Genomic DNA, 19,875 nt, shown 5'->3' on the forward strand with positions numbered 1-19,875 from the left:
TGGTGGTGGGTGGGTGCGGGTGGGGGGCAGCGCAGACCTGCAGTAGGTAAACACTATATTGTATGATGTGCTTTAGCAGGTGTGGACAAACTCCTGGGAGCAAATCTACATAGACGGGTTTTCAGGAGAGCTGGAACTTGAAAGATTAGAATAGAGTGGTAGTGAGGCTTATTCCAGGGAGGGAGAAGAGTAGTGGCAGAGAATGTGAGGCATGTTTGTGTATGTGAGTAGTTCACAGTGGTCACTGCTCAAGTTCAGGTTGGAAAGTCAGGGGCCCAGAGGCCAGAGGGGTCGGGGGCTGGTAAGCATCTAGAAAGGCTGTGCTGAAGAATCTGAATTTTATTCTCTAAGTCTGTAACCTTTAAAGCACCCCCACCCCCCCAACACACACACCTTTTTTGTTCAGTGGCAAATCAGATGACTTTTCTGTTGTTGCTGTGGTTGAACATATATATACACAGTAGAATATACACCAGTTCAGCAGTCCCAACATGTGTACGTCACATGCACGGTTCTCACTCTCCTTTTCTGAGTCCTGCCTCCCTTATTAACATACCCTCACTGTCCCCTAAAGTGCGTGTGTTCAGAGTTACTGTTAGCAGTCTGATCTCACACAGATAGTTCTTCAAAGAGCAGAATGCTCAAGGCAGACGTTTACTAGTTAAGCTAAACTATAGCTTACTTTTAAGAAGACGTCAGGGGACTGCTCTCTATACACACACGCACACCAGCCTCCCCTTCCTTTCATACCCCTCCACATGGTGCCCCGAAATCCTTCTGAGAACCATGCAATTCTGAGGAACAGGGGTGAAAGCACTGCCATGTGACTGGGCCTTAGCAATTGTTTCAGAAACTGTCAAAATTTCTAGATCTCTGAAATCTGAAATAAGAGAGGAGGAAACATCCCAGTGAAATCCACATCTGCATTTTTTTTTAACCTGGCAGGGGAGATGCCATGATCACATCTGCATTTTTTCTTATATGAAACCATTCCAAAGTTCCCTTTGTTGGGGCTGTCAACACTGAAATGGTGGGGCACAGGATTGCTGTTGGCCATCCTATCCCAGGGTCTGGATCTTGGTCTCACTCACACAGATGAGGAACATAGCTGACCACAGAACAACAGAGGCTTTTGAACTGCACAGGTAAAATTCAGTGCAGATTGAAAAATAATTCCCCGTGACCTGAATCACCTTTGCCTAAGCAGTTGGTCTCCCCTCTAAACTGCACATGGAAGGATTTTTCCTTTGTGTTTAGTACAATACCATAGACCTTGTGTAAGACCAAGGGACCCAAAGAAAGTACCACTAGTGATGCTGGAGTGCTCCCAAGAAGCAGAGAAAAGCCGTGACATATAAGCGAAAATGGAATTGCTTGACACAAGTGAGCTTCACAAAAACTGCATAAAAAAATTCCATTATTGTTCAATTCCATTTTTCCAGAGCTTTCTAAAGTCCCCTTATATGTACTGTGTACTCAGGTCTGTAACTATAATTTCAAGATAAATGAATCCATTATAAGGATCACTGTCCTAAAAGGAAATTCACAAAGCCCAAGCTGCAACTACACCAGTAGGTGCAAAATCCTTGTACTTCGTGGTAGTTACATATTATGTGGTCAATTTGAGACTTAAGAGCGAAGGGGTGGAGTTTTGCCTGTCAATCAGGTCACAGCTTGATGACCTCATTTGGAGGTGCTAAGGAGATAAATAGCTCACTGGAGGCAGGGCAGATACACACTTCCTGAGAGACAATACTGATGACCAGCCTGATGGAGCTATGCTGATGGAAGCCAGAGTCTTGAAGCTGGAGGAGCACTGTGGAGAACCACACCAGCGCTGAGATGCTTCTACCACCACTGGATCCACAAGACTTCAGGGGTGTCACTGCATGGCTGTGTGAGTCTAAAGAGGAATTTATGGACTAGTATCAACATATGGGTAATATCAGACTTAGGGACTTGATCTGGACTGGCCTAAAATGTTTTCTCAATATTCTATTGCTCTTTCTTATACACACGAGTATCTGTGAATTTGTTTCTCTAGTCAACCCAGACTAACACACACTTTTTGTGAAATATCTTTTTATCTCATATTGAAAATGCAGCTTTTATCTGGATGTATATAACATACAAAATATTGACATTAATCGACTACTTATGTAAGGTTTTTGGTCAATAGTAGGCTATTAGTTAAGCTTTTGGAGTAAAAATTTATAGTCTTTCTACTCTGTGTGGGTTGGTATCCCAACTTCTGCATTGCTTAAAAGTCAAGTGTACGTCCTTACTGACTGAACCCTACTGGTGAGGCGTATCCCACCCTTGACCTTCCAGTATCCCATACCACATCTCTCCTGGGCGCAATGTGAATCTTAGTGTGTGTAGGGAAATCTGAATCTTCCTTCCAGTTCTTTCCCTGGCCTTCCCACTCTAGCTTCTCTTTCTGTGCAATGTGTAAGAGACTGCCTTTCATTTCTGAGAGACATGGAACATTTGTAAAGTGGTACTTTTCAAAGCATCCTGGGTACGTGGAAGAAAGGTGCCAGAGCAATGGTTTCTCTGTTGGCTAGCAGGCCAGAGTGAACGGCCTTAGGAAGCAGCTGCTTGGCCCAAAGCAGGGGAACCCACAGCAAAAGGCAATTTTCTCACCAGCTGCTTCTGGCAGCCACCCTGCAGAGCCAGAGAGCTCACTGGCATGACAGCCATGGTGAAATGGGGTTGGGGACAACTTTACTGGTCTCCTGCCCTGCCCACCGAATTCTCCCTTCTTGTCAAGCTGTAGGCCCTGAGTCGAAAAGAAAAGAAACAGCCCAGGACAGCTGGATTTGACCAACCAACCAACAACAAAAACACCCCCCCACCCACTCACAAATGATGTGATAATGCATGTGATCACCTGTAAGCCCACTTGAGGAGCTCACTACTTCTTAAGTTCCTCAAAGACTTGAGTTACATTATAGACACTTGCTGACCTTTACACATTTTATTGTTCCTTCTCAACTTACTGTAATTGAGCTAATTCTGACTCCTAGTGACCCCGTAGAACAGAGTAGAACTGGCCCTGTAGGTTTCCAAGACTGAAACTCTGTATGTGAGTAGAAAGCCTTAGCTTTCTCCTGTGGAGCAGCTGGTGGTTCAAACTGCTGACCTTGTGGTTAGCAACTCAATTGACAGGTCTCTACACCATCCCTCCACTGCCACACATAGTTTCTTAAGCATATGTAATTCCTTATAACACTCGTTCTTAAATTTAGTAAATACTATAACATTTGGGGAGGAACAAAAATGAGAAGCTGAGGTCCTGCCCCAAGTCAAAAATCTACTGGGGTGTGGTGTGGGTACTCCCATTTAAAATATGTTCTATAGGTAATGCTGGTATATACCAGAGTAGTTTAGGAACCACCATCTTGGAGCTTTCTCCAGCAACGGATGAATCTGAGCATAGCTTAAGGTTGTCCGTCCATGGAGGAATTTCAAAGTGATCTATGTATCCTTTTGGGCCCCCTGATAGGACTATAGTCCTAAGAATTATTCATCTAAATGTTAATCTCAATTACTTAACTGAAGGGATATAAAATGCAAAATATACAACCAGACTGTATTGCACTCTGATAATTTAAGCAGAGGAACGCCAACCTGGTAGCAATCTCTTTTGTAGGACCAGGAAGGAGTTTAATTACTAGCAGGGAGGTCATGCAGCTGCCAATAATCTGGGGAGAGTTGACATTTCCGGCATGATAGATATCTAAATCTAGTCTTCAGCTGCCAAAGAAATCCTCCAGCGTCCCTTGATTTGGTATGGAAGGCAGGCAAGTCCAGGTTTGACTGGGCAAGTCCCCTGTACGGGGAGGGGAAGAGGAAGGGAAATGGAGGGCTCCAGTGGGTGCAAGTTCGCAGCAGGAATCTGCCCCTCACCCACAGGCCCCTGGGAAGGCCTGCTGAGTTCAGAAGCGGGGAGTGTGAGTGAAGTTCTCTGTTGGCATCACAACAGACTGGATGGAGGCTCGAGTCAGGTTCTGGGTACCAAATACAGGCCCGTTTGATTAAGAGGAATTTCTGGTAATGAATTAAACAGACCCAAGGAAAAAAGGACACAGTGGCAATATATCCTCCTGGCACCCAGCAGAGAGAGGGGGACGAGGAAAAGGCGACATAAATAAAAGGGACTACTCACTGGGGCTTTTTTCTTCAGCAAGGTCACAGGCACAGAGCAGGTCAGAATCGATTGAGATGGGTTTCTGCTTAATCCAAAACTTAGTGCTGGCTTTCTGATTCGTAACAGGGTCTATCTCGACCTTGTCTCCAGAGATACCTGTAAGGCCAAGGGAAGGACAAAGAAGAATCACAAACGGAGGTGTAAGTGTTTTCAGTGGAGTGATTTGACCTACTTTATAAATCCTAAATCGAATGAATATGAGTGCTCTCTTAGGGCTTTGGAGATGCCATAGACGTCTTAACACAGACACAAGGAGACTCCAACTGGCACAGAGGGGCTGTACCATCTGGTTATCTGACCGAGCGAGGTGTGGGGAACCACCCCCTAAATATCAAATAAAACAGCTTTAAGAAAAGTGCTTTCTTAGCTATAACAGATACAAAATCCAGGTCACCTTTGGATTGTAATGAAGTAAATGCTAAGGTTTATAATGCAGTTTTGTTTTGACCAGGGTGTGTGTGTGTGTGTGTGTGTGTGTGTGTGTGTGTGTGTGTGATTACTTTTTAAAAGATCTGAGTTGAACAAATATGTGTAATCTCACCTATGCTTGAAGAGCTAAATTACAAGGAAGATTTTGGATCTGGAAACACCGTACTCAGCCAGAATGGGGAAAACAAATCTCCTCTATTCTTCACACTAAATAATCACCTGATGTATAGTTAAAAGAAGTTGCAAGAGGATCAAAAGTTTCTTTTTAAAAAACCTTCGGAGCTCATGTGAGAGGTCATTACAAGGGGACTTCAAAAGTTTGTGGAAAAATTGAATGAAAGGATCATGGATTTCCCCATGAACTTTTTCAAGCCCTCCTTGTTGAGCGAGAAAGACTTGGCACTGGATGTGAGCTTTATTCAACAAATAGTCTATAACAGGAATTCAGAATGTTCAACACTGGCACTTCAGAGCTGTGGAAGACATAGCAGACTGTGCAGTGACTGTGAGTAAAGTGCCAGAGACCCAAGTTCACACCAGGGATGAAAGGTGTCCTGGGATAAGGGGGCAACGCACCCCATTTACTCTCTGGGTGTTACAAGGGAGGATATGCTCAACCTGACATCTGCCAGCAAGGCCAGGCGCTCTCTTGTGAAAACTGAGGAGTCTGTTGATGAAGTGAGACGAAAACCTTCAGTATGCCTTGTAGGGTGAGCCCCATATGGAACCTTAAAGTAATTACATTTCTAGGCCATAGTTTAAAGGTCAGGGTCAAAGTGGAGAAAACAAAATGAAGGATGGCTTTAAGAAATAATTAAAATAAGGAAGTGTAGTAATACTGTAACACCCCAAAATCCAAGCTAGCATATTTCATACAATGAATCTTTTTATTATGACTCAGAAATGTTTGGATAGAATGCGAGAAAACTTAGCAAGTCTAATGTAGGCAAAAGAAGCAGCTTAATTTAACACAAAACAAAAAACAAAACAACACCACTCAAACCATGGCATCCAATTTAAAATTAGAAAATACAAACAGAATCCTAGTGATAAGGCCTGCTACACATTCTATTCATTTCTATTTCTTTTATGAATCGATAAATCCCATGTACTGTTAGACAAAGGCAGGAGTGTTTGTAGGACAGGCTATAGCTGGGACTCCCGTTGTCTGCAGAGAATGTAGTGATGGTCTTTACTGTGTGGTCTTGGGTAAAGATGAACAATCGGCAGCTTCTTATTAATTGAAAGCTGGAATTTGGCTTATTTCAGGTACATCATATTTCAATTAGGCATAATGTCATAAGTCCAATTGATTCTGGACGTGCAGGTCTAGATGATTTCAAGAGGGCAAGAACATACCAGGAGACCAATTTTATTAGATTTCACTTAAAATAGATTACGACTAGCCAGTTACACTCTTCTCTCCAATTTGGTCATTAATTGTTAAAGATCTGGGCATTTCTAGATTTCCCTCAAAGAAGAAAAGTACTTAAGCTATGGTTGTTGGGGTAGCAAAGGGGGGTGGTGTGTGGTGTGTGTGTGTGTGTGTGTGTGTGTGCGCGCGCGCGGTTTTTCCCCCCCTCTCCTCTTCTCCTTATTCTGACATTTATAAAAGTCAAAATGAGCAGAGCAAAATAAATGTGCACATCTCTTATGTGGAAATAAGCCCTGCTACACATCCCTTTCTCAGAGAGGAGGGAAAAATCATCACCAGGGAGACACGGTTTAAAAATTTTGTTCTACAGCCCTGCGACTCCTGAAGCCGTAGTCAGTCAATATTGTTAATGTACCTTGTTAATTTGATAGGAATTGTCAGGTAACTCCACTGGAAAATTATATAAAACTGTTCCAGATGAAAAGATGATAGTGACATGAATTAAAGTGATAGAACAATAGTGGAATATAAACCAGAAATGACACCCAAAGTGGCTGTTGATTTATTGCCGTACTGAGTTTGGTTCTGGGCTCCCATGTATATTAGCGCTACAAATCTGGGTCCATTTAGCAGAGGGATGCTCATACATACATCACCAGCTCCTGCTCCAAGCCAAGGTCACTCCCCATTGCATCAATCTTTTCAACAGAGCCTACTTCACAAAGCAGGACTTCTGTAACCATCTCAGATGTAACTGACTCTCGTCCTCTTTCATCTTTCTTTTATCATGTAAAGTGCACTTTAACTTCTATTATTTTTATCTGCAAATTGTTACTGTACAGTTCATCCATTATGGGTGGTATCTCTCCATCAACTGCCTCTGCTCCACACAGCCACTAGCACACGAGCCCAATGACGCCCTTTGCCGGGGTTATTGTGCAGTCACTGTTCACAGGGGAACCCCAAGTCTGGGGATTCAGGATGAAGATGTGGGAATAAATGTGTTTGGCTCAAGAAGGGGAAAACACAGAGGACAATGAGGGGCAGGCAGGGGGATACCATGTAAATAAAAAGGGGTGCTCCAAAGAAATGGTATGTAATATCAGATTTTTTTTCCTGAATCAAATCACATTCTCCCAGTGACTTCGAGTTGCTGGGACACTTTATCTTTAAGGCTCCCAACAGTTTAGTTTTTAGTTTCTCTGCCCTGCAGGCTTTCAGTCAAGCAGTTAATGATCTGTAAAACACTCCCTGGCCTAAAGGAGCCACCATGTAAAGGAACCGGGAGGGGAATCTTTCCTGATGGGAAAAAATCCTCTTGTACATTAAAGAATCTCACCCTACTTGATATGTGTGCGAGCGAGCCTCTGCTTCTTAAAGCAGACACGTGGCCCCACGGGACCTTATTTGTGCCTGCCGGACAAACAAAGCCTCTGCTAACAGTCCCGAAGGCCTGAGGCAGTCTGCAGTGGGAGACCCACTCCTGAACACGTGCACACAACTCCACTTGGAGAGCGAGTGAGTCTGCAGAATCTAGCCTGCAAGCAAACAGTGCTCACTTCCGTTCCTCACCTGGGAGTCCTAGGTTTCCTTCTTGATTGGGGGAAAGAGGCAGCCTGTGGAGGGGAGACTAGCTGGAAAACTGAAGGCCCAGGCCGAAGGAAAGGATTGGAGGGGCGGTGCAGGAAGCATGTAAAAAAGAGAAGCAGTTGGATATGGGAAGTGAGGAGAATCTGAGAGGTTATTGGGGCATCATCACAGGGGTGAGGGGAGTCGGGGAACAGGAAGGAGGAGACTGTGGAAGCCAGGCTAGGAGACTCTGGTGTGGAGATGTGAGCAGTGTGGCTTTCTCCACTGCTAACGGCTGAGGGGAGTGAGCTGTTGGTTAGGGGGTCAGAACAACACCACCTCCCAGAACTGATTGAGCGCAGAGAGGACTGCTGAATGTGTGTCCCTGTGCATCACTTCCTCAAAGCCAAAGTTGCCCAAAGGTAAGGTGACCAGATTTTAACATTGGTAGTGCAGGACACCATTGATAAAACTCATATCCTGGCGAAACAGCCACATGGCAGCCAAAAACCGTATACCCTAGCTTGTCATGCATTCTTTTCAAAAATTTGGATTTTAAAATGCCACGGGACGTGGGAAAAATTGTTAAAAATCAGGACTGTCCTGCCAAAAGTGGGCCGTCTGGTCACCTTACCCAAAGGCCTCAGGTGAAACCCCAGAAGGCTCCCAGCTGCACTGGTTTCAGCAGGCTCCAAGAGCAAGACTCAATCAAGGTTGCTCTCTTCTCCAGAGGCCCAACAAGCAGGATGCCAATTTTAATGACCATTTATTAAGCACCTATGGCATTAGCCGCCATCAATATCATAATTTAGCATTAACTGTCACAGACTATGTACCAACAGGATTAGGAATCCATTGAGTATATTAATTCAAATTTCACAATTAACTAGGATATTCTTTATTATGTTTATCTCTATTTAGTACATGAGGAAATGGAAACAGAAATGTTAGCTGAAATTTGAACCCAAGAGCTCTTGTTTCAGAATCTATTTTCTCAGTTACTCCACTACTTGGCAAGAACGCTCTCTGTGAGGTACCTTATATAACACACCTGAAAAAAGTGACCTTAATACCAAGAAAGAAAAGCTGGGAGCTGAGCACATCTTTTGGACCCAGGTCCCTGTGCTAAGAACCTCTTAGACTCAAGGGAAAACTGATGCCAAGACACACGGGGATCCCTAAGGAATGTTAGGCCCACAGGTGGTGAAAGAAGACAAGGAACGTCCTCTAGTCCCCACAGTGGGGCGGAACAAGAATGGAAGAGAACAGATCAACATTAGGAGCTAAGTCGTGAAGCCCTGGGGAACTACTGAAAACAGACTCTGAGTCGGAGGGGCAGTGCCCAGAGCCCTGCTGCACCAGTGGGAAATAGTCAAAAAGGTCAGAGGACTGACGGGGAATTATGTATAGGTTTGTTTTTTCTTCCTCTCTTTACTGTTGTTCATTTGTTGGTGTTTTGTCTTCACTGGCTGTTTTGTCAATCTATATAAGATAGGCATGAGAAGCAAGCCCAAGGAGAAAGCAATGGACTGACAGTTCCTGGGGGTCTTGGGGGAGAAGAAACTGGGGGAGAAGGAGCAGGGCAGAGGGAGCGGCGAGCAAACAAGGCCACGGACAGGGGAAAAACTAGGGATCTTAAAATTGATGGTGTTTGGCTGGGGGGCGGGGCGGGGGAGTAGAAATCCTGGTAGTAGTGGAGCAGCTGTAATCCAGCACAGCAGTTCTCAGCCTGTGGGTCTCGACCCCTTTGGGGGTTGAGTCGCCCGATTCATAACAATAGCAAAATTACAGTTCCAAGTAGCAACAAAAATAATTTTATGGTTGGAGGGTGAGTTTGTTTATTGTGCCAACCTGGCCAATAAACACATGCGGGGTTAATAGAAGGGTGGAGAGATAAATGGCTCAGTGAGCCTCGCCTTTCTAGTTCTCGGGTGTCTTGCTTTGTGACTGTTGAACCAGGGTGCAATTGCCTTTAGCAGTTCCCTGCTTCAGCTTGCAAGGCTGACTTCCTGCAAGACATCCCCAAGGAGAAGCCGCATGGACCTACCCAATGCAGCCCTGGGTGCTGGAGCACCCGTGTGGAGACCCCTGCCAGCACTGAGATGCTTACACATTCACTGACTCGGCTTTCCTCCTGCAGTCGGCATCGGCATCGTTGTGTCTGTTTTGCGAGATGGAGGAGGACTTTGTGGACTGGTGTTGGACATATGGGTTAATAGGTTAATGTTGGACTTGTGGGCTTGGGCAGCACTGGCTTGGGATGTTTTCTTGATGCACACTTAACCTTTATATAAAACTCTCTCTTATACATGAGTTTCTGTGGATTTGTTTCTCTAAAATACCCAGACTAATACAGAGGGGTCAACACAACATGAGGACCTGTATGAAAGGGTTTTGGCATTAGGAAGGTTGAGTAGCGCTGATCGATCTAGCAGGAGGGATTACTAAGAGGCAAATGAAGGGTGAACATGATATTGGGGCAGGAAGAGGGTAAAAGGAAATAGAGGAAAGTACTAGGAAGCAAAACTATTTATAGAAGTACAAACTTGAATGTGTATATATGTAAATATATTGATGCATAACAATAGGGGTATTGGCTTATATACAAATATTTATATGGCAATACATTTAGGCAGTAGACAGACTCGGGCATCTATTGAAGTACCTCCTCAACACAAGAACACTTTGTTATAATAATGTGGCATTGAGTGATACCCACAGACCCTACACAATCGCTGAAGACAAACTGGGTGTATAAACAAATATGATGAAGAAAGCAAGTGGTGCTCGGCTATTAAAAGATATAGCTTCTGGGGTCTTAAAACTGAAGCCAAGCAAGTGATCATCTAGCAGGGAAGCAACAAAGCCCACATGGAAGAAGCACACCAGCATGTGTGATCAAGTCATTAGGAACAGACATCAGAATTCCAAAAATAAATAATCTCATTGAGATGATGGAGAGAGGTCAAGTTAGAGACCCAGAGGCCATCTGCGGATAATTAGACATCCTTGTGCAGAGGGGCTGCAACACAGAGGAGAAAACGCATCCAGGGGAGTTTAGCACCGACTAAATACACGACGCTCCTCTAGTTCTTTAATCCCACTATTATGATCTCAGTCCAAGCTCACAATCCCCTCTAGAACGGTGTACAGACAGTGGCACAGATGAGAGCTTTCAATATATGGAATTCAGGAAAGACAAACCCCTCAGAACCAGTAATGGGAGCAACAATTCCAGGAGGATAGGGGAAGGGGAGGGAGAGGAAGGGGGAATGGATAGCAATGATGGCAGAATAACCCCCCTCAGGGGAAGAATCCCAGAATAGTAGGTGAAGGGGATAGAATGGGCAGTGTAAGATATGCATAAATAATAATACACAATATATTAAGGGTTCGTGGGGGTGGCAGGGTAGGGGAGGAAGGGAAAAAAAGAGGAGCTGATATCAAAGGGCTCAAGAAGAAAGACAATGTTTAGAAATTGTTGATGCCAATAACTGTACATGTCTGCTTGAGATAACAGATGTATTGTTTATTATATGTAAGAGCCCCCCAATAAAGTGATTAAAAACAAAAACAAAACAGGGAGGGAGAGGGAAAAAAAGAAGAACTGATACCAAGGGTTCAAATAGAAAGTAAATGTTTAGAAAATAATGATGGCAACACATGTACAAATATGCTTGATAAAATTGATGTATAGATTGTTATAAAAGCTGTAAGAACCCCCAATAAAATTATCTTTAAAAAAAAAACACAAAACAACTTCCCTTAGAGCCAACAAAGAATTTCCCCTTAGAGGGAATTTCCCCTGAATTTGGGCTTCTAGCTTCCTAAATTGTGAGAGAATATATTTCTGTTTGTTAAACTTATGTTCTCTGAGACCATCTCGGCAGTGGCCCATGGCCCATCTCCAGACTCTAGGCATTAGTCATCCTCTCTGCACTCTGGTGGAGGCGCCTTGGCCTTGGGATGTCCCATTCTACTGGTCCAACTGAGTGACACTCTGGCAGGCTCACTTTTTCTGCTCTTGGGCATGGTGGCTATGCTCCCTCAACTTTGGGTAGCAGCCTGGCCCCATTCCCATGGCAGTTCCTACTGCAGCCAAAGGCAGTGGAGATATCACCCCTTTGAACCTTCAGAGGCCACAGCTCCACCTTTTGAGAACCCAGAGGTCCCAGCACCACCCTTTGAGACTGAGGCAGCTGTACTTTCTATGTTCCCTGTCTCTTTAGCTTGTGGAGTACAGACTTTGATTTTATGGTCATGTAAAACACACTAAGGATAGGGTTACACTGTTGATTATAAATAAGTGCTGTCAATATGGTGTACACCTGTAAAATGTTGAAATGACAAATGTGTGATTGGCAGATTTACAATGTGAAAAAAATAGTAGCAGTTCAGGTTGCTTATGTACAACAAAGTATTTCATGTAATTTGGCTTTTTAGTGTGGAGGTGTAGGGCCATGGTTTCATGGGACATCCCAGTTCACTGGCCTAATAATATGTTTAATGATCCTCCGAGTTCACTGCACAGTACCTGGGGTCTCAAAAGCTTTAAAATGGCCATGCCAGGCCCAACCATTGTTTTCCATTCACCTGAAGCAGCAAGGAAGAAGTATTGGACTAGGAGGAGGATATGGAATGTGTGGTTAATTTTCTCCATGAAGTCAATAAAACTGGAATGGTGTCCAACTATACCATTACTGTACATTTTGGTAAGATTCTATAGATGAATCCTGATCAAAAGATAACAATGCAGAACAAAATTTCAAATTCTCAGGTATAGACTTTCTATAGTCATTGAGGGGAGAAACACTCCTGCAATCATTGCTTTGAGAGAATCTTTAAACCAAACACGTCCCCTGAAGTCTTCTTAAAACTAACAATAGTTTAGTTTAACTAGCAAAGAATGTCTGTTAACCATTATGCTTTCTAAAGGAACTTTCTGTATGGGATCAAGTTCGCAACAACAATTTGAAAGATTAGATTGGAACCTTAGTGGGCAGTGAGTTTATGTTAATGAGGAAGGAACAATTCATAAAAAGAGGGTGAGAATGGTTACACAGCTTGAAGCATATAATGTCATTGAATGTATTAACTGTTGATTTGATGTACCGTATATATTCGAGTATAAGGCGAGTTTTTCAGCACATTTTTAATGCAGTTTTTGTGGTAAAATTAGGTGCCTCGGCTGATATTCAGGTCAACTTATATTCCAGTATACACGGTATTTTCTGTTGTGTATATTCTTGACAAAACAAAGAAATAAAAAGTATATACATGTAGTTCTCGGTTGCCACCATGGAAGTAATAAAGCTCTTCCCTGAAAAAAAAAAAAAAGTAGTACGTAATCTTGTCCACAGCTGTCTTTAGTGATCTTGCGATTTCGAGCAATAAACAAGTGATCACTAAACTGAGAAAATAAATGCACACGTTTATTTTGCTCAGCCATGGCAAATTGCAGTATAAAGTTCCACCAATATTCTTAGTCTGATCACTAAGTATGGTTGTGATTTCTCTGGCTAAAGTTTTTATGTAGGAGAGGCAGAGCCACTTGCTGACATGCTGCTATGTACTACTTTAAGTAATTTAAATCATAAACATTATCAGGAAACAGGGAAGTTGGCTGTTATTAAGTGTGCATTTTCTTACCTTCAATGAGCAACGAGAAGAATAGTTGATCCACCCAAGATGAAATAGACATAACTATGAAAATTACATATAAGAAGCTTTTGACATGGAGAAATTGTTTATGATACAATATTACATGAAAATAAAAGGATTCAATTATAAAAAACATATTTGTAGAAAAGACTGGAAGGATATATTCCAAGCTGATCTCATGGAGTCAATTCTGGTTAGTGGTATTACATACATTCTAACTTGGACTTTTATGGGTTTTTTTCCCAAAAAACAAATTTCTCACCCAAAATAAAAAAATCAAAGATCTTTTTAAAGGTTGACTTTTTATTGTTGTTGTTTGCTTCAGATGATTATGCTTGAGATGTTCTATCTCAAATCATGTTAAGTGAGGTAAGCCAATCTCAAAAGGACAGGTACAACATGAGTCCCCTGAGGTAAGTACAGTCAGCACAGCAGAAATAAGAACAGACATACGTATCTCATAATACACGAGTGGAAGCACAGGTAGTCAGGGCTGGTCAGACCAAACCCAGGGAAGTACATGTGAGTCCAACATAAAGAAGGGGAAGGGGGGAAGGAGGAGGGAGGATGGGGGTGGGGAGAAACTGAGATGATGACAAGGGGGGAACAGGGCACTAACCCACCCAGGGGGAGGGTATTGGTTGTGTCTTCACAGAATTGCAATGTGCATACAGACCCCACCATGACGCGCCAAACCAGGAGGGCAACGCAACACGTGGAGGAATCCATGAAAAGACTGGGCTACAGGGCCGGCCCCAACCAGAACCAGTCTGACCCCCAGCCTGGAAGTGTGTGCCACAGAGAACGACACTACACCTTCTGGTGGGGGAAAGGAACCAAACTACCATAACCAGATGGAAGCAGAAGCAAATGAAGGGAGAGGAAGGGAGTGCAGCACACCATGTGGCCCACCAAGACCTGAGGACAATAACCCCGCTCCAGGCAGCCAAAGCACAGAGAGGACCATATGGCCGCCCCCACTATGAAACATGACATTCTGCACTGGCCCATAGCCGTACGGGGGGACACCACTGGAGACGTGTGGGAACTGCGTCCAATCTGACCCCACCACACAGAGGCAAAACACTAAAGGCATGCAACAGAACAACAAGGGGAGCAGAGCACAGAAGTCCCGAGGGTCATGGTGTGGCACTCCATCAGACTTGACCTGAAAACACTCCTAAAGGTCAACAAACAGACCTTGAACAATTTATAGGCCTTTTTGTTTGTTTTGGTTTTATTTTTTATTTTGTTTGTCATTGGGTTTTTTTTGGCGCTGTCGGTTTGTTTTTCTGTGTCACTTTGTTTGGGGCTGTCTTGTTTTTATGTGCTTATTATCTTCTCTGCAGTTCTACCAAGATAGGCTGGATAAGCAATCTGGAGAAGCAAACAACGGGACCTATGGTTCTGGGGGGACATGGGAGAGGGGGAGGTAGGGGAAAGGTGTTAACCAAACCAGGGACAAGAGAACAGCAAGTGATTCAAAACCAATGGCAAGGAGGGTGTGGGAGGCCTGGTAGGGAATGATCAAGGGCAATGTGACAACGAGGAATTACTGAAACCCAAATGATGGCCGAGCAAGATAGTGGCACAGGAGAAAAGTAAAAGGAAATAGAGGAAAGAACTAGGAGGCAAAGGGCATTTATAGAGGCCTAAATACAGGTATGTACATATGTAAATATATTTATATATGAGGATGGGGAAATAGATCTATGTGCAGATATTTATAGGTTTAGCATTAAGGTAGCAGATAGGACATTGGGACTCCACTCAAGTACTCCCTCAATACAAGAACACTTTATTCTATTAAACTGACATTCCATGATCCTCACCTTCCTGACATGATCGCTGAAGACAAATGTGTGCATAAGCAAGTGTGGTGAAGAAAGCTGATGGTACCCGGCTATCAAAAGATATAGCATCTGGGGTCGTAAAGGCTTGAAGGTAAACAAGCGGACATCAAGCTCAGAAGCAACAATGCCTACATGGAAGAAGCACACCAACCTGTGTGATCATGAGGTGTTGAAGGGATCCGGCATCAAAGAACAAAAAAATCATATCATTGTGAATGAGGGGGGAGTGCAGATTGGAGACCCAAGGCTCATCTGTAGGCAACTGGACATCCCTTTGCAGAGGGGTCGCGGGGAGGAGATGAGTCAGTCAGGGTGCAGTGTAGCATTGATGAAACACACAACTTTCCTCTAGTTCTTAAATGCTCCCCCCCTCCCCCACCTATCATGATCCCAATTCTACCTTACAAATCTGGCTAGACCAGATGGATGTGCACTGGTACAGATAGGAACTGGAAACACAGAGAATCCAGGACAGATGATCCCTTCAGGACCAGTGCTGAGAGTGGTGATACCAGGAGGGTGGAGGGAAGGTGGGGTAGAAAGGGGCAACCTATTACAGGATCTACATATAACCTCCTCCGTGGGGGACTGACAACAGAAGAGTGGGTGAAGGGAGACGTCATTCAGTGTAAGATATAATAATAATTTATATTATTATTATGAAGGGTTATGAAGGAGGGGGGGACAGGGAAGGAGGGAAAAAATGAGGAGCTGATACCAAGGGCTCACGTAGAAAGCAAAAGTTTTGAGAATGATGAGGGCAACAAATGTACAAATGTGCTTGACACAATGGATGCATGGATTGTGATAAGACTTGTACGAGCAACCAATAAAATGATTTTTTTTAAAAGATCTCCTTTCTCAACTTTTAAAATGTTGGGAAAGGAGTCTGTACTATCTGTCTATAATGGACAATTATGAAAAGTGACCCAAAGGTTGAAGATGACTTTTATACTTCCAGGTAATATTTCTTTGGTGCCCAAAGAGCTGAGGCACTGGGAAGGGTTCTGTGAGCTGCTTTATGCCCCACCTGGTGCCACTCTCAAAAATGGCAACTGGCAGGCTCCACTCTCCCACCTCTAGCAGGTGAGGAGAGCACGAGGCTGGCATGGAGAGGCCAGGGTCAGTCAGTCTCGTTCCTCAAAAGCAAAGGAGACCATTTGTTTTCTTTTCCGGCTTTCCTCCCCTAACCACTTATCCACAGCTATCTGTCATGACCTTCTCATGCTCCCACTGCTGACAGCTTCCAGATACAGCGAGTCAAACTTGACTGGAAGCAAACGATCACACCAACTGACAATGGCAGAAAACCTGCCTGTTTGCTGTCCTACATCCACACCAGCACATAACTCCTTCCTTAACAAGACAGCTCAAAATAAACAAGAACGCAACCCTCGTGTAGACACACCCCCCTGGGGAATCTCTCTGTCCAAGGCTTTGTTATCACCAGGAGACCCTTGTCTGTTGTAACTAACCAAAAGATTGCCATGGAAGGAACTTAGCACTGCATATCTGTATATTATCTCCCGCTAACACAGGGCCGCTTCCCCGGGCAGGAGCTTTTTGAGAGCCTACACCCCTCGGTGAGGAACACGCTGCGGAGGCAATTCTGAGTCACAGTCACCCAACAGGACTGCTCCATGAGTTTCCCTGAAAATCATCTCTATGGAAGCAAACGGCCACATGTTTTCTCTGGTTGTGGGTTGAAAGCGAGGGCTTTTCTGCTCGTGGAGGAGTGCTTAACCACTGGAGCCCGTGTGATATCTTAAGGCAGTAGTGCAGAGATTAGGGATGGGGCTTTGAAGTCAGACAATCCTGAGTTCAAAATTCATTTCTGCTACTTCCTGTCTATGATAGTGCCTTTGGGAAAGCTGCTCTAAAACGGAGATGATAACCCTAAAATGGGGTTACCGGGAGGACTGAGTGAAATAAGTGCCAAGTACTTGGAATAGTGAGGACGAATACTACCATTTCTGATCACTATTATTTACCTGAGTCAGGCACTGGGCTGAAGTAATAATAGACTGTGTGACAGACCCAGTGACAAAGGTCAGGGTTGGGCGAGTCAAAGAATGACAAGTGGGATGTACACAAGGAATATGACTGGCCCTTCCTAGTCTGGGAGCAAAGGGAAATTCATCCTGAGACCTACTCCTACATTGCAGGCCTGAAATACCAAGCTCCAGAAGGGCTGTCTACCTGGGGAGACCAACTCCTTCACCCCCATAAACCTTGCAATAACCTCCAAGATCAAGTGTCGTTGGGCATGTATCTTTTCTTCAACCTCAATGGGTTCAATTCAACAAGTGCAACATTTGATAACATTTGCATTGGGAAACTCTCATTTTACGGTCTCTCCTGACTTATTTCCATAGGTGCTATCCCAGGCAGAGCCAATTCCTCCTCCATGAGTTTGAGCTTCCTCTCCTGTAAAATAGAGGTAAACAATAGTACCCACTCCCCCAGTGTCAAAGGATGGGAGGGCAGAGTACATAAGAAGCTTAGCACAGTGCCTAGTTTACAATCACAGCTTCATTATCACTAACACGGTTATTAAAGACGAACCTCTGGAAAGGGAATCAATTGGGCAAACTGCACAGCTGGGATGAAGACCAGGGTTGTCGAAGGTGTGTGTGTGTGTGTGTGTGTGTGTTTTCTGACCCCTCAGCTGTTTCTGTAGGACAGGAAAACACCCCTTTGGCAGAGATTTAGGGCATTTCACACTTACGCCTCAGTGCATTTTCTGAGGTATTGTTTACAGGCTCAGATATCATGAGCTGTAGTTCATTCATCATGGTTTTGCAAGTGTGAATCTAAGACTACAAAAGCTCCACTGTTGTTAAATCCTGGAGCAGCTTCTGATAGAATTCTACAATCCTCGGAAAGCTCCTGGGAGTGCACTGAACAACTCTTTGCCAGAGTGGATTTTGCTGAGTATACACAGCCAATCGATAGTGTCCACACAGCAGTCAGTGAAGTCTTTGTAACTTGCCTGAATTTACACACAGGATTGGACACACAGGCTGCTTGGCCTTAATGAGACCGCAGAGATCACCCAAACTGGGATTTCATTCCTTGCCTGAAGAAAGTGAGGCTCAAGGCTTTGACTAGTGTCACCCATTAATGACAGGAGCTCTGGCCATAACTCACACTAGACCAAGCTACACCTTCTGCTTTGCAATACATTTTAAGAATAATAGTTGGATCATCACTAAAATGATAACCCAAAGCAAATATGATCTTGAGACTAAGGCCTATTTTTGGTTCCATTCAACCATCCAAAATTGTTTGGGTATGACTGAATGATTGAACTGTTCAATTGTATGATATGTGAATTATGTACCAATAAAACTTGGGGGGGGGGGGGGATTACAGCCAAGAAACAAAACAAAATTTGGGAACCACAGTTAAAAGCTGCCAATTCCAATGTGGGAAAGTATGAGATTCGGTGACAAGTCTAAGTATCCCTGACTAGAACACTATCCTTGGAATGGAAACTAAGGGACAGTCTGAACACAGATGAGCTCGAGAATGGAGAACAGCACCCGGCACGGCGCTCCACGCTGTAGGTTGGAGCCCAGACAGTATCATCTCAGCACTATCTGTTTTCAGATGAAAGCTAAGCGCTCCTCTCACTCTCTCAGAAAAGGTAGTTGTAGGGGGGCACTGAGCTAGTTAGATCTCCACCCTAACTACTCTCTCGGTAAATGGACAGCTCAGGTAAGCACACAATGCCATCTGGAAGCAGTAATGTGGTCTCCTGTAAGAAGTTATAATGCTGTTTGTAGGATGTAAAAAAAAAACCAGGTCTTTCTCATGTTTAAGTCATGGTAGATTGTCAGACACCAAGGATGTCAAGGATGAGAAGTGATAAAATACATAACCTTGGATGAAGTCTTACATACTGGTCTCCCATTGGTTCCACTGTGCCAGCCCCCTGAGGAAACTGACACTTTTTATCATCAGCAACCCTGGATTACTAGAAGGGAATTCTCAAAAAAAAACAAAACAGGTTGGATCAGTAATTCACTGTTGAGTCAGGTAACTAATACTATTGATAAGTTAATACTTATCAATAATATATTATAGGCTTCCTAGGTCTAGCCTTTGTTTTCATTTCCCCCCCAACCCCAGCCTTTGCGTGTTTAGTTGGCACCCAACTCAGTGCCCTCACTTCTCTGCAGTGCTCAGGCATAAATTAGATCAACTTTAATGGTAAGAACTTCAACTCGGTCTATGGTCAAACAAGGCCTACATTTTAAAAGCACCCGCACTTTTAGGCCCAACACAGAGGGGAAGCAGACAGTTGAAAAGGTCCAAGAAGACTTCATAGAAAAATACCGGAATGGCCAGGTATGAAGGCTTTTCCAGCCTGGCAAGGTAGGATGGCAAATAGATTTCAACTTAAGTACAAGTCCACATGAGTGGTAGTTGTCGTTCATATGCTGTAAGGCATTTTGTGGTCAGGTCGAGGACCAGAGGGAATAAGTGCAATGGTTGATTAACAGTGCTTAAAGGGGAAACAAAACACTCAGAATTAGACCAGTAGACAACATCATGATAAATGGAGAAAGACTGAAGTTGTCAACAATTTCAGTTTACTTGGATCCAAATCCATGCTCATGGAAGCAGTAGTCAAGAAATCAAATGCTGCACATGGTAGACAACAGGGGAGGAGGTGGGGAAAGGGAACAAAAAAAAATGATGAAAATAAGGAAGAAATGGGTAGCGGGGGCACAGGGCGCTAACCCACCCAAGGGGAGGGTATTGTTTAT

The 19,875-nt window shown here is 43.9% G+C and overlaps 1 protein-coding gene across 2 annotated transcripts in view; it reads right to left on the minus strand.

Annotated features, from left to right (window-relative positions):
* Positions 1-19,875, minus strand: part of MAPKAP1 (MAPK associated protein 1) — a 301,918-nt gene that overhangs the window by 20,685 nt on the left and 261,358 nt on the right. For both annotated transcript variants that reach the window (XM_004713308.4, XM_004713307.4), the window contains one exon: positions 4,172-4,309. In XM_004713308.4, coding sequence (XP_004713365.1) covers positions 4,172-4,309 — 138 coding nt within the window. The remainder of the gene's footprint in view (positions 1-4,171; positions 4,310-19,875) is intronic.

The sequence above is a fragment of the Echinops telfairi genome, unplaced genomic scaffold (assembly GCF_000313985.2).
Source record: "Echinops telfairi isolate 266 unplaced genomic scaffold, ASM31398v2 ScPeMD7_22;HRSCAF=79, whole genome shotgun sequence".
In the NCBI taxonomy this organism is placed as follows: domain Eukaryota; kingdom Metazoa; phylum Chordata; class Mammalia; order Afrosoricida; family Tenrecidae; genus Echinops; species Echinops telfairi.